General features: G+C 37.2%; 1 protein-coding gene across 4 annotated transcripts in view; it reads right to left on the bottom strand.

The window, feature by feature from the left end:
• The window catches only part of NEDD4 (neural precursor cell expressed, developmentally down-regulated 4, E3 ubiquitin protein ligase), a 58,515-nt gene that overhangs the window by 30,171 nt on the left and 12,377 nt on the right, over nucleotides 1-15,967 (bottom strand). For 2 of the 4 annotated variants that reach the window (XM_026856190.1, XM_026856191.1), the window contains exons 2-5: nucleotides 15,794-15,867; nucleotides 14,100-14,178; nucleotides 12,899-12,937; nucleotides 12,403-12,456 (exon numbers count right to left, since the gene is read on the bottom strand). Coding sequence is in view for 2 of the 4 variants with exons in the window: in XM_026856189.1 (XP_026711990.1) it covers nucleotides 6,140-7,636 (1,497 nt within the window). In the remaining 2 variants the exon portion in view is untranslated. Of the gene's footprint in view, nucleotides 1-6,139; nucleotides 7,637-12,402; nucleotides 12,457-12,898; nucleotides 12,938-14,099; nucleotides 14,179-15,793; nucleotides 15,868-15,967 lie in introns of those variants that run through there. The other 2 variants (XM_026856189.1, XM_026856187.1) reach the window with 1 other exon arrangement.

Genomic DNA, 15,967 nt, shown 5'->3' on the forward strand with positions numbered 1-15,967 from the left:
CCCCCACCCCCCCAAAGCTGAAGAGCCCTGGGTCTACTTAGTGTCTCCTCACACAAAACTTATCCCAATCTTGTGGCCTTCCTTGCTTTTTCTAGTTTTGCTATATGTGCTTCCTGAAAAAGGATGACTACAAATACACGTGCCATGCACACACGCGGATTTGTGCAACCCCATAGCAGGGGTTTAGATTTTGGTAATTTGTTTCATAATAAATCCTAACCTTCTCTTTGCCTTTCAACTGCCAACAAGATTTGAGCTGACATTTTCAGAGTCACTCACCATGACGTAAACTATTTCCTGACCCATATGGTAGACCATTACCACACATACACCATTAGCTGGTTTTCCTCTGTGTGCAGTACTTGGCATTTATCAACACTGATTTTCAAATTTTTCTACTGTCTAGTCACTATCATGAGATTTTCTGCAACTTCCGAGGTGACAATTTAATTCTCACTTTTGCTTCTTATCTTTTAATTAGTTGTCGTCAACGAGGAAGCTTTTTTTTCCTGCACTTATATACTGAAAGCATTTTTCAGAACTTCTGCTAAGGGCTCTTATCAAATATTTTGAAAAGCTCGGTGTCCTGCATTAACCAGCTCACCCATCTCTGTATGTCATTGCTTAGTTTGATTTACAAGACAAAACTTTTTATCAAAGTACTGCTCACTCTCCCTCCTTGTAAACACAAAATATGTCATATGTCTACTAATTCTATTCTACATACTCTTTCTTCCAGACTAGCCTGTTGCAGTAGCCTGTAGGTCCGTCCCCTTTTGGACATTTAAAAATATCAACATGCTACTTACCATCTTCCTTCAGTAGGGGAATCTAATAGATTAAAATATAATTCATTAGAGTTAGTATTCAACAATTTTACAGCTGAGCTTCTTGGCTATTTTGAGGAGAATACCTATAGGTACTATTAGTTTTGTTAAGGGCTTCTGTCTTATGCTATAAAGCTTACAAAGACCATGATTTCTACATCACCACAACTTTTTCCAATAAATGTTTTTAACCCAAAGTGTTGACCTAGTTTCTCAGAGAAAGCAAAGAGGACATACCATTCAAAACAAGAAGAATTATGGCAATGATCATGGTATTGTATCTGAAAGCCTGCAAGTTATTTGGCTAGTCATGAGTAAAGGGAAGAGTATTTCTATCTTGCCTTGAGAACAAGTTTTACTTCAAGATATTCTTAGATGTACAGTAAGCCTTAAAAGACAGAATAACTATAGCTTGTGGCTACATTAAAGCAGCCACACCATCAATGCTTCCCACTCTCTCATGGTAGATTAAGAGGACATGAATCAACCTGAAGGGTGGATAATTAAATATTTATATAAGCTGTTTCAGGAGCCCTGCTCTGCATCATTTCACAGTTTTAGTTCCCCCTTTCATTGGCAGATGAACACACCCAAACTCAGTTCAGCTGTAGACTATAAACAGAATGAGGTTAATCATAATTTGTGCAGAGCACAACCAGATAAAACTCCTCCTTAATATGTACATGTAGTGCTTGCTTATGGCTACAGAGTGCTAGAGCTCTGATATACAGAATTATTCAAGTATTCTGCTACAGCCCAGACACTGTTCCTTACAGCATGATCCTATTTTGAAAGTTACACATGGTTCACTGTTGCCAAATACAACTTGCAAAAGTGACAAAAAAAAATTTTAAGGATGGAGCCGATACCAAATAATATTAATTCATTGCTTCCTTCGCTAATGCTTCCAGGTACCAACCGTTCCCAGCTAGTCTTGGCTGCAAGGTTTAGCACGTCCTTTGTGTGTAAACTTTTCCCCCCTGACAAAGATTGCTAATCAAAAGCTAAGGCATGAAGAGAGGCAGAGAAGAAGCAAGAACTCTGCATTTAAGCAAGATGGAAAAGAGAAGAAATCAGTACAAAATATCAAAGCACTACAGGTCACTTTATATAAAGGATGAAAGTAGGCGATCACCTACAACCAATTATAAATTGTTAATTACCGTGATTAATGGATCATTTCCACTGTCTTCCCTTTAATGCTTTGATGCATACCTCAACTTCTAAAATTTGTCTGGCACAATATAAATAGTATTATGTGATTTAAGTCTAATGTCCCCACGATTCCTCAGAAACACGCCACCTTCCTTCCAACCCCCGCTCCCTGGGACTGAGCTCTCCATGACACAGCGATGTGCCACAGACAACCCGTAACGTGATCCTTCAAGATATGCAATACTGAACAATATGAAATCATTCGGCGATGAGGTTATTGTAGCACAAGAGCAGGGAGAGATGCCAATTTGTGCTTTGCCTTGCACTGCCTCTATAGTCTTCCGCCTCACTTGCCCCTTTTCTACCTCATTTCCTTGCACAGATGTGGGACACTGATACCCCTGCAGCCCCTTTGCTCAAATATGCAACGATGGAGATGGCTGGAGATAAGACACGGTTGTCTTCCCCTTCTCTTGGCACCTCTCCCAGGTTGGACCATTACCTTCTGTGAAGGGGTTTTGGTAAGACAGAGGCTCTATACTTAAAGAGGACGCAAGAGAGAAGACAACTTCAGGCTGTTCAGTGCTAACCTGTGGTGCAGCATTTATCAAAGCAATCAAGATGTTACAGGCACAGGCTCTGGTCCCCCAGCATGCTCAGATCAGCCGGGAAGTTAGTGAAGACAGACATCCTCACGCACAGCCCCCTCAAATTACTGGTTGCCTAAAATTTTAATTTAGTACTGAAAGAGTCAACTAGCATCTCCTTTTACAAATACAAAAGGCAGAGTTCCAGAGCCCGGTGAAAAAAGCTTGGAGAGTTCCAGCTAAAGGTTTTCTTCACACAAACCTGACAGCAGAAAAATGTTTTGGTTCTTTTACACCACCTCTGAAGTTTGTTGCTTCAAAGCATCTACTTCATTCACTAGAGAAAAAACTTGAGCAAAATTACTTGCAGACAAAAGGACAGCACAATAATTCCCTTATAAAGAGTATAAAAAAATATTTTCAAGGTATACAGTTGCTGAAACAGATTTGCAAGTACATTTAAGATACTCATTAAGATAGTAATTAATCAGCAGTGATACTGATGGGGAAGGAATGGCTAATGTCAACAGGGACGTCAGAATAATATTATACTTGTGGAAGAGATTACCACAGCGCCTTTTTAAAAAAGTAGTTTGTTTATAAACTACAAGAAGTGGGATTGCAGTCACTCCTGACTTGCTCCGTACCTCTTAAAGCTTCCGTATGCAAGATGACATGTAAAACTGTTCCCTTACTCACTCCCAGCCTCCCAATTCACATCTGTGATGTCAAAGTGCTTTAGCCACAGATTTATTTCTACCCTAAGCAAGATAAATGCACTGAAAAAAAAAAAAACCCAAACCATTAAAAACCTAAATACAAAGTCAAGGACAACCTTCAGTGCTGCAACCATGGACTCCCCTCTTCCTCCTGCCTCACATAAATGAAATTCCACTATCTGCTGCAGAACCTATTTGATGTTTCCAGTAAAGACCAGCAGTGCTTTGTGGGTCATAACTATTCCACATTTTTAAACTTAATTAAAAATAATCCAAGGCCAGTTGTCACAGAAATGGTGTTTTGATTTTTTTTTTTAAGTCACCCTTTAACAAGCTGTTGATTATAGAAAGCAGGAAATCTGATAGGAGGTGGCTGAAGGCTAGTAGCTAGGCACGTAAGAAAAGAATGCGTAGACCTTTCGCTGCTTCAGACCCTGGAGTCTCTGACCAAAGCACTGATTTGATTTCATGACTGCTCTGCACAGATAGCTGACATTACTAAATGCTACTCCAGTATCAACTTGTTAAATTTGAACCCGGACTCAGCATATCAGTATACTAGGCCAGACTAACTGGAGTCAAGAGAAATATTTTGGGAGTTGTTTATTTTTAAATGAGTCACAATACACCATGATAATTAACTGGACTATATAATTAAATGATTGCCATAGAATATATTAGATTTGTCACAGACTAATAACAAATGTAATAGTATTTATTTTATTTTAGTGAATTGCTATAAAGTCAACTATGGTTTTTGCTTGGTTTGGTAGGGGAAGCTTTTAATTTTTTTCTTTTTAATAACATGTTTTATAGGATATTCTATAAAAAACTATTTTACATAAAGACTGAAAGGGCTGTTTCAGGACTGAAAGGCTCCTGTGCCTGTTGTTGCATAAAGCAATCTGAAAGAAGAATACTGTCATAAACCCTTCAGTGTCCAGTTTTCTGATGTCAAGAGATCTTTTTAGTTTGGACACAGACACAGCACACATCTAAATATTTACAGATAAACAAAAAGTAAAAGGTAACTACAACAATTTGGGATTCACACTTTTTTTTTTTTCCTCTCTTTGATTTTTAAACTTATCTCTGTCATCTTCTAGTCAGAAGATGAAGTCTTAAGAATTCAGGAAGCTTAAAACATGCCATCACATTAACACAGGAGAAATGCTGAACTACCCCAGCCCCACGCTATGAAGTGCTTTAAAAGGTTAAGTCTCCTTAGATTTTATGTCAATCCACTGTAAACACTGCTCCCCAGGAACTGAAACAAACCACAGGCAGTCCCCTGTCCCATGAGGTTTTCTGGAAATGTTTGCTATCTAACCAACCCTGAACTTGGATTCTATCTAAACTGAATTTATTAAAGTTCACTCAGTATTAAAATATAAAATATCTTACATATCAACTGCCACTAAACAGAGAGGCTAGCAGTGCAAACTGACAAAAACTACTTGAACTGCATGACTCAACATGTTTTCCTCTTTACAATATACTTTTGAAAAATAACTAGATCCAGACTACTTAAAATGTGTCATAATCTGTTTGTGCTTACTGTGGACTTTACCATCAACTTTACAGTTTGATTTTGGGATGAGGAATCACTAAAATATATGCACAGTGATTACCTGTGATCCACTGAGAGTTTTACAATGAAGCTTAAACATAGATCACAGTTTTATAAGAAGGAAAGTGCATTTTTTTTTTTCCTTCAAAGTCTTTTAAATCAAAAAGCAAAGTAACACAAAAATCCAAAGAAGTCAAAGTGTAGAATCATCAGGCACTACTCTAAGGACAACAATAGACTGAAAAACTACAGGCCAACACCTCCACAGTATTATACTACTAGTTTAGAAAGGGACTGTCATAATTATAGATCTCTGACAAAGCCTTTTGCTTAAACAAGCTTGTTAGTTAAACAGTAGTAGTGTCAGCTCAGAGAGAATGTTTTTATCAGCATTCACAACTAATATATAATAATCAGATCATTCAAGCCTTCACAGTGTTATTTAAAGAAGTCTTAAAATCCACATTTCATGTGGCTTATGCCTTACTAACAATTTAAACTGCCTAAAGAGTTAATAAGAGTAAACACACTTCAGCAGTTTAGTTGGACGTGAGTTTCATTACCAAAAAAAAAAAATATTTAATATAAGCCTTCTAGACCCAAGTACTATAATTTGAACAGCAATGTTGTTGGGAGAGGTATTAAGTTACAGTGTACTGCTCAGGCTGAAGTAGTGGTTGGAAGGAAGAAAAAAAAGAGAGAGGAAACTCTGAAAATTCCTGTGGTTCAGGGTGTATACAGAAACAAATGGTATTTACAGCTTCTCTGCTCAAATATGACTTATCTTTAATTCTACATACAGCAAACTGTTCTGTAAAATAAAGCCTATATGAAATAAACCTCAGTCTTGACAGTTATCCACTCACTTTAAGCTGTTTTATATGCAATTTTAGTAATTACTATTAATTTACTGAGAAGTTGCGTATTCGAAGCTACACAACTTCACCCACAGTTTAATTAATTCCCATGTCTAGATAACTAGACAAGAAAACACCTCCGACTTCATGTAAATAGGAAATCATTGGTTTTAATATATTAAATACAGGTATTTCACTGTAAAACCTACTCACCTCTGCTACTGTATCTACCATGTTCTAAGAAACAAGTCCCAAACCCAAATGTTACAGATAATATAGAAATTAGCTTCCTAACTGTGAGCTTGACACCGTCTGGAAATTCTGAAAACACTGCATTTAAGTCTTGATTGTAAATTTTATTATTTTCCAGTTAAATATCAGCTGTAAAACACTGACAAATTTTTCTGTAAACAAGAACGCTCACCTTATGGGGCCTCCACAAAGTGCTACACATTTCCCTTTTAGAGGTTCCGTATCTTTTCTTAACAGCAGTTGGTTTTCCTTCATTCCCAGGTTTGAACTGTATGTGCAACTGAGACGTCCTTGCACTATGACACTTGTATTTAAGGCTGGATAAACAGCAGGAAACTTTTTGGCGTGATCCTTCCAACGAAACACTTCTTTGCAAAACATGGTGGGTTTTGCTCATCTGTGCACTGGGTCTTTCTAGTTCATTTATGTTAATCTGATATTCTGAATCTATTTTTGAAGGTAAACATGCAGATGTGCTACGTGCCAGTTTTAAATGGGGGCATTTTGCACTGGAGTTCGGATTTAACTCCGGACTGCAACAGCCATTAACCACTTCACTGCTCGATGCAAGTGGTCTTTGAGTGAGATGAACTGAAACACATGAGAAGCCATCAGATACTTCTTCCGGAGTTGCCTGCTCAGAACTATTCAAAATTTGACTTTTGTCCTGTAATGATGTGTTCAAGTGAAGCGGTCGAATGTCTCTGACTTCGCCAGAAGAGCAAACTGTTTTAGACAGTCGAAGTCCATTGACTGCTGTTGAAAGGAATCCCTTGGAAATAGTTCGATCTTCTTTTTGTGCCAGCTCACTAGGAGAAATGACTAGTTTATGGGATGTTTGATAGGCGCCTCTATTTGGTAGTTGACCTGAGCTTACTGGAGAAGCTGGAGGAGTACTGGAAGGACTCCTGGGGAAAATAACCAGTGATGAACAGCGTCGCAGTGGAATTTTAGTTTTCTTCCTCACCGACAAAGCATCTTGGTCAAAAGTATTATTACTTCTACACAGAGCTTCCTGAGACGAGTTGCTCCTACAGGGATTACATTTGTTTGCAGTGCTTCTAGATGAAGAATCGCCATGTACAACGCTACTACAGAACGTACCATCACTTGCTGAAAGAGTGCCACTACCACTGTCACTGATGACACTATTACTGTATGAACCTCCATCACTTGTGGTACTTGCACATGATCCATAGTCGCTGCCAGCACTGCTGAACGATCCACTGTCGCTGGCTGCAGTGCTGCTCAGGCTGCCACTGCACAGAAGGCTATCGTTCGAGCGACGATCAACCACGATTCTGGCGCCACAGCTTCCTTCGTTACCAATACCAATGAATGAAGTGTCCTCACCAGGAGCTACTGCATCATCAGACCGAAAACATCCACTGAACTTTCTAGACTGTAAGGAAATATGTAATGAGGTGCTCCTTTTTATTCCCAATGAAGAATTAGTTGCATTTTCCTCTTGGTTAATTACTTGTTGCATCACAGGTGCATAAGCAACTTGCCTAGGAGTCAGTTTCATTTGTGCAACATTAGGTGCAGAATTCTGCAATTTTTGGAAGTACATACAACTGTTACTATCCAACACATCTTCAGAGGTTTCCGATAACGGATCTGTGTTGCTTCTTTGGGTAGCAAAATGCAATCTTAACCGTCGTGCCATTTGTTCTCATTTCCACGCATGTTAGCAAATGAAAACCACAAAGATCCTTCAGCAGAAAGGCTACAGGCAGCTGCACAGAACCCAGAGCTAGTACTTCACAACAGTAAAAGCCCATAAAAGTTGCAGTCTTTGTCCTAATTTCTACAAGATACTAGTGTTACAAAAGAACTGTACCTCTTGAAATAAGTCAGCCATTCGCTGAGCCGCAGCTTCTGGACGCCTTTGATCGCTCGCAGTCAGACAGCATTCATTCACAAAGCACGCACATTCCAGCGACCTCAGCGGCAACACGCTGACAGGCTACTGACCTTGTTTCAATTATACCTTCTGTAATTTGCATAAGCGAATACAATAATAAACTTCCAGTACTTCCAAGTTTAAAACAGCAAGTCCTGCTGCAGCCGCACTAGCTGAGTCAACGTGTCCGGACTTTCCTCAGCAGCGTATGACTACTAATATTTTTACCCATAGGTTTAGAATTACAGGAAGTTGGTAGGAATGAAGTCCCATATAATTGAGTATCAAGCCTAGGATTGAATTTCCAAATAGTAACCATGCTAGCAAACTGCTGAGGTCTGAATTATGCATAAACCAGTGAAATAAGCCTCCTCCACCTTAAAAAAAAATATAAAAATTCTGAAATGTTTAAATAAAACTTGAAAGAAATCTGGCATTATCTTGCCATCTACACTATTAAGCAATCACACTTTGTCAAGATTTGTACATAGAAGAAACCTCTCCTGCCAATTAAATCATAATTCTCAGTGAGGTGCAAGTGAATTAGAACTACGAAAAGTTATTCTGATTAATAATATGGCATTTATTTTCAGCCTACCGTGTTAACCCTTTGTTTTATATTTTAACTTTTCCCAGTTTACAACTGTTAAAGGGACAAAGAAACAAAGCATTCTTACAAACTGAACTACCTCGTCTTGTTTGCTGGAAGCCCACAACAAGCGGACATTCATTAGAGTTTAATATGGCATGGAAATCCATGACCAGCTACACAAGCTTTAGAACCCTGAGCTAAGCATGCACAGGGATAAAGAGCATTACCAAGCACAATTACAGAAGAAAGATAGTCTGTATAAATATATACAGTCTCATACATTCACAGCTAATATACTTCTTTTTTAATAAAATGATCAGCATGTTGAGGTTAATATACTGTCAACTCTTGTAAGAGTAATGAGACTGAACTCCTATAAAATGTTTCCTACCGTCCGAAAAGGTCCTTTGCTGGCACCTAGTGGGACTTCTGAAAAAAGACAATCTTGAATCTTGCTGTTGAGTGTGGTTTTTTGTTGTTGGTCTTTTTTTTTTTTAAACAAACATTTGGCTATGAATGTACTTCTGAATACAGAAGCTGTACGATGCAGTACTCAATGCTACCACACTAACATGAAATTACTTAGTGCTGCTGAAAAAGTGCAAAGAGAAGAGAACACTAGGGCATTTATACTTTTATAGGTCATACTACTAGATTTTTTTTTTCTCCATATTTATTTAACCTTTACTGTATTTTAAGCTAGAAGGCAGTAAAATTAACATTTATACCTCCTTCCCAAAAAAGAGCCAGGAATCAAATTCACAGTACCCTCTTTGCAAGCAGCAAATTCATTTTCTAATTATACTCCAGGGCTCACTTAACCTCCATTACCTGAATTCCACAATTAGAATGCTGCAGTAAATGAATACTAGCTTATTCATAAAAAGCCAAATACAATAGTTCATTTATTTCATTATGCTTTACCAACTGGACTTTTAATGTTATATGTTGGAGAGGGATTGGGCTAGGGGGAGAAAAGGAAAATATCATTCAAGATTCACAGTTTTAAAGTGTTACAATTGAACTTGAAGCAATATATCAAAAAAAACCCCAACAACAAAACCCATCCTCAGATATGCAAGTGAAGAGTAAAAAATGCATTTCTTAAAGCTTTTCACTCTGACGACTAATTTATTAGTAGCACAGTTTGTAACGTGTTAGTGACACACAAATTTAATTGCAAGCACTTTATTAGAGATACTGCTTTTAGTAAAAGAACGCAACACTTTCTCCCCCAACAGATGATCTGAAATGTGTTCCCAATTTTACTAAAGCAGCCTCTAAAAAAAATAAGATGACATAATTTGGTAATTTAGGCTTAAGATTTAAGTGAAATTTCTCAACATGTCACTCTTCCTTAGCTGTGACTGTACAGGTATAGCCAGCCAACTACAGCTTCCTTAGTCAACATAAAACAGCTCTTAAAATGCAAAATTCTATCTTGCTGAATTAAAGTTGACAAAAAAATAAATTTAATATAATAAATTTTTTAAAGTACCAATAGCTCCATGCAAATCTTAACATGATTGGCTTCTTCAGTATCAGTAACAGATTCTGGCACATCATTTGAAACATACATCATTGTGACAATTACTGTAAGAAGGAAGAGACAGCAAAAAGACATCTAGTCCCTTCACTGGTCCATCCCTTAAGCAATCTCACTGTCCTCCTTGACAGATCTCTCATGTGTTTTTAAAGACAACTGTAACTGAGGACTCCACAAACTGCTCAAGCCCTTTCTTCTGCTAATGCTTCGCAACAAGTCAGGAGAACAGAATAGGAACACTAAATCAAGACAGATGATCTTGGAAAAATTTTGAAACTACAATACAAATATTTTTAAATTGCAATTGTTGGTGATATAAGCAATGCAGCAGGACTTTGAGTTCATGCCTAACACTGAAGATAAGTTTTGAGCCAGGTTTTCAAGAAAGCAACACTTCTTAAAAAGAAAAAGCAGAGATTTAAGGCTTCAATTTATCCCCAAAAGTTACAGGGAATAAAAGCACTTGGGATAAGTTTTTATGAAGAAGTTATCCACTGGGAGGACAGTTTCACAAACGTAAGGGAATTTCAGTTTTATCAGCTTGCTCACAAGGTCTAGAAGAAAGAAAGGCTGATTAACAGTGAAGCCTACTAACATAACGGAAGGTGAAACACCTTCCGATCACAGCTGCATATCCTAGTGAAAGAGAGCAAGGCACCTAGGATTTCTGACATGTGAAGAGGAATTAATAAAAGTGAGGGAGCTTGTCAAGGCTCAACAACAATCTCAGCTAAGGCAACAATCTGACTTAATTAAAACAGCTCAAGACATCTGGGATAGCAACTTAGTGTTTCTGAGAGCCAGCTAAAGAGAAATAGCCTTTTCCATTCACCAAATGAGGAGATGGAAAAAAAGAAAAAATATTGGGATTATTGTAGAACTATACAGTGACTGAAGAGGTCACGATGCTTTGGTCTCTAAATACAGTTGTACATAGGAAACAAAGCATCGTTTCCAAGATGATGCCAATAAAATGTTTTATTGGTCCCTCTCCCAAAAGCAGACAGGTCAAACAACTTATCTACTCTAGATTAGAAAAAGAAAGCTAAGGAATTTTCTTGGTGGAAATAAAAAAACCCACCAGCCTTCTCCCCCCAAAAAATCAGGAATCTGACTTTCTAATCATGCCTCCTGGCTTCCAGGGGGTGGCAGTAATGTTCCAGTGACTAACAGACAAAGTACTTTGACCTGATGAACACACTGTAGCTCGTAACATCATGTTGAGACAAATATGATTTTTCAGGATGCTCAGATGTTCAGCCTGCCATGTAAGCCACAAATGCTGGTGATTCCCTTGAAAACTGCTTTTAAAAAAAAATTTAAAAAGGGACACCGTATTTGAAATATTTGGGACAGGTAATACAAGCAGTAAATTGTTAGGGGACTGTGTAAATCTGTAACCAAGAAACAAGTGTCTTTATTAAATCTAATTATTCTAGGCAGTTTGTACTTTTATTTATGTACATTTTCACTCTTCCCAACTTTAGCAGAGCAGCACCTATTACAATCCAGTTACAATGGATTATTGAATATATGCAGAAGTCATTCAGAAAAAAAGTTTTTCATAGCACAATATTCAAGCACAAAAGGAACCTTTATAACGGCTATCAGAATGAAAATGTGTTTGGAGCACAAAATAAAGAGCATTCAATCCCTCCTATGAGTTTCAAACTATTGCAGAAGGAAAAAGTATGTATTTCAGTGATAAAAAAATGTCTGAAGTGGCCTGAGGATGCAAGTGTCATAATTGTACTGCTACCAGCCTTACCCATTTACAATAAAACTTACAGACAGGAAGATATGTAAGTAGACATCTTCATACATAAAATGAGAGCATGGTCAGAGGAGGAGTTTTCATTTCACTGAGAAAATAAATGCACAAGCTACCCCTATCTTACTCATGACATGCCATACAGAGTGTGACACCTAGCTACAAGATCACAACCCACTATCCACTTGTTAACATTTCACAAGAAAACACACACATGCTACTCTTGAAGTATATGAAGAAAATTGAAGAGGTTTCTCACACCACGTGCAGAGATACCTAGGCTATCAATACTACTTAGTTTGCGGGAATAATAAACATTCAGTGCAGAGCTTTCAGTATCACCAAAGAATGTGGCCATATCATTTGAAAAGCACTATAAAAGAATGATGCTTTTATGAGTGAAAGCACATTAGAAGTTTAAAACAGTAACGTAACTGCTCCAGAGCGTCACGAAGCATGGCACTGTCAGATAAGGAAACTAATCAGGTCTGTCTTTAGCCTTAGGTTTCTTTGTAGAAGTTAAGGGTGTTTGGTGTCATTTTTTAATCCACGCTGAATGCAGATGAAATTACTTTTGTTCAAGTCTAATACAGTGCAATATTAAACAGAAAAGGACCTACCAAACGGTTTTCATCAAATACTTCAAAAAGGAGCCTGTGTTTCTGAGTATTAACCTAGGGAAAAGAAATATGTTAACAGTTAAAATACATGCCAAATTCTAGCATTTGTTTTCAGCAAAGTGTCTGTTTATGCAAGAGGAAAGAAATACACAAGACCTAAATTAAACAGCAAACCTACACCTTGCAGCCTTTTCACTATGTAACACATTTCCATTGGAACCAATGAGCCAAGACTGGTACTATCCCAAACCAGTTTTAAATCCATGTTCATGTTTTTAAACATTCACAGCATATAGATAACATCAAGACTAAAAGTTTCATTCTGGCACAAGTAAAAACGTTAACAAATGTTTTCTAAGGAAAGAAGTTTGTGAGGCTTTTTGAACATTAATAATAGATGTATTTCTGATGTTAAGCTGAAATAGTGGGAAAACATCTTTCCTAACATGTTAATGTAATAATCAAGAGAGATAATGAGACTGTAAAAAACACTTACTCTAAATAAGAGTTCTTCATTCCACTTTGGGTTTAAGGACTGTATGTGAGGTGAGAAAAAAAAAAAACAACAAAAAAGACAGCATTGGTTAAAGTGACAATTCTGTAGTGGTATCTTTCCTGATGTTTTACATCTGTTTTATCCCATGTAACAATCCACTTAAGAAGAAAGTACAAAAGCTTTAACGCTGCTATTGCAGGCAGAAGTCACGGGAGTCTTACACTTTTCAATACAATGCAGAATTAAGACAATTTATTCAAGTATTCTCAGACTATGGCTAATGCAATGGATACACAGAAGGGATCATTATACAGCCCAAATCAGTTAACTTCGGGTATGTCTTTAGTAATAATTACTGTCGCCTTCTCAGCCCACTATCCACATTGCTTACATGCAAACATATGTTAATCCTGAAATTATGTACGCTTAGCAAATGGCAAATCTCTCAACAACAAAACCTAGACAGTCCAGGCACAGGTGGGACAAACACAATATAACCTGCTCAACTAAACACACATTTCAGTTGTGGCTATTTTAAAAAAATACTAGAGATACTTTGAACTCTCATTATAGCTGAACTAGCAGTTACCCATGTGAAGAGAAAATGCAGGAGTGATCTCAATGTAAATCACAGCCACTATCTGAGAACAATGATTTGGAAGAACACTTTCCCTCTCATGTACAGTTTTCCATTTTTAGTTAATCTAATGTAAGTTACCAGTACTAAGACTGACCTTTCCCTGCAAGTATTCTAGAGAAACAAAGTAGTATCATGATTCGGGTGAACTGTGCAGTTTGATGTTGCAACACAACAAATTGTGTTTGTGTTTCAAACAAAAAAAAGATAAGAGTTGTACAACAAGGAAGAGAGTAAAAGGTTTTACAGCAAGAAAGAGATTCTTGTATTATTAAAGATCCCAGAAAATCAGAACAATCCAGTATTTCCATGAATTATGTAGCTTTGAATCAGTATTCACCTTATTTTCCTTAGTGTTTCTCTACTTTTCACTAAAACTACTGAAAATATCAAAATAATGCCACGAACAAAGAAACAGTAGGTTATGGAACATTCCTCTCCCCTTGCCTGTTCAATCAAGCAATGTACTAATTTTCATATTTCCTGCAGTATTAACTTTTCCTCTAGAATCTGATCAAAAACCCAAAACAAAATCACCACAACCCAGAAGATAAGACAGCTAACCTTTTTAATTGTTTTTGTCTGAACACTTGTAAGGACTCCGTTCACCGGATCATACACTGTCACTTTCACATAAGGGTCACTGGGAGGGGAAAAGAAAAAGATAAGCATGTTGCTATATATCCTTCTTTTGGTCAGCATTATTAGCAGTTGAGTTTTAAAAGGCTTAAATTGATAGGTATGAAGCTAGGAGTTACAATTACATTATGAACACCACACACATTTGTATTTACAATCATTTACTAAACAGCTGTAGAGATAAAACTAATCTAAACATTGGTACTGATTATGACCATACTAGTATGGCCATTTTATATTTTGTATATTACTACAATTTAATTCTATCTCCTCTTTCATAGTTCTTATTTCATGAGAACAGATTTAATGAATCCTCATGCATTTCAACAAGACATACGTGAAAAAAATCAGTTGTGATTGAAAAAGCCTGTAGTATTAAATCTCTTGGTTTTAACAATTTAAAACACTCAGAATTTGAAGTACTTCCTTAGACACAGCATTTTCACTAAATGTTCTATCAGTTTCAGAGCCTGAGTTTAACTTGAATTTTTCTTTTAAAGAAGGTGTCCTAATATGGTTGCTTAAAATGGCCTACTGCCTCAGATTTTTTTTCCTTCCTGCAGTACAATTACAGACTATATGAATATCACTTTTCATGAACAGATTCTGAGTGATTGAATGCCTTGACTAGTAACAAAAGGTGACCAAGACTGTCTGCCACACGGCAAAAGAGCATATGGTATTCACATATTTAAGTTGTGATGAGAAAAGCTGCCCTATTTTTGTTTAAAGCAAAAAATTTGCACACGAGAAAAATTGAAGAGAGACTTCCTGGCTTCAGGGAAAATATGAGCATCACAAAAAGAAATTTTGCTAATGCTTAACTGATGTCACATGTAACAATTCTGCTAGTGCTAAAATAACAGCATTCCTATGCATATGCCAAAGCAGCTGACAGCAGAACTAGTACTGAACCCATCAGTACTTTCCTAGACCCTCTGTACACAGACCAGAAGTAGCTGTAGCACAGGCTGCATGCTGCCACTTGCCAATTCTCCATGATTTTACAAAGCATTTAAATTATCAGTTCTCAAGTCTGATCTTTCCTGCGCTAAATGTTAAGCCACTTTGATTGTTTCTTCCCTTGTACAGATTTTTAACTTTTAAATTTGTACGTACCCAGAGCCCGCAGCCACTGGCATGGGTCTGCCCTATCTATAGAATTGGTGGGTGCTGTTCCTCTGCATATCATCTCAGTTGAAATAGTCTCGTTGCTACCAGTGTTTAGTGTTGTGTTCATTCCAAGTCTTTAAAGCACAGATGAGACAATTTTGATTATAACTGAACTCTTGTTATTTTAGCTGCAGTCTACCTTAAGTAAAATATACACATCTATCTATCCTCCGTTGCAGAACTATTTTGCCATGGAGAGAATTAAACCTTCCCACACATTGTTTTGCCAATGCTAAGCTCTGTCCAAGTGACTCCTGGGCAAGAAAACAAGTATCTTCATGTTTGCCTCTGATCATTTTATAGTGTTACCAGTTAAAACAGTCCTGATTTTTTCTGGAAAGAGGCACAGCAGTATTTACTAAGATCTAAACAGCTGTGGGGAGGAGAAAAAAAAAAAAGAAAAGAAGCAGCGGTCCCCTTAATATATTAACAATATATATTCTTACCTGGCTCCTAAGATATCCTTCTTGGCCAGGCCAATTCCAGCTATAACCTTCACCCTGACAATACGTGTGTTCTCCTAAAATGCAAAATAACATATTCAAGATGCATTCAGATTTATTGTTCAGATCTATTTTTAATATATAAAGCTAAAATCAATTATGAGCATAATTTTTAAT

Source organism: Athene cunicularia (genome assembly GCF_003259725.1).
Source record: "Athene cunicularia isolate RWA chromosome 10 unlocalized genomic scaffold, athCun1 chr10_part1, whole genome shotgun sequence".
Classification (NCBI taxonomy): domain Eukaryota; kingdom Metazoa; phylum Chordata; class Aves; order Strigiformes; family Strigidae; genus Athene; species Athene cunicularia.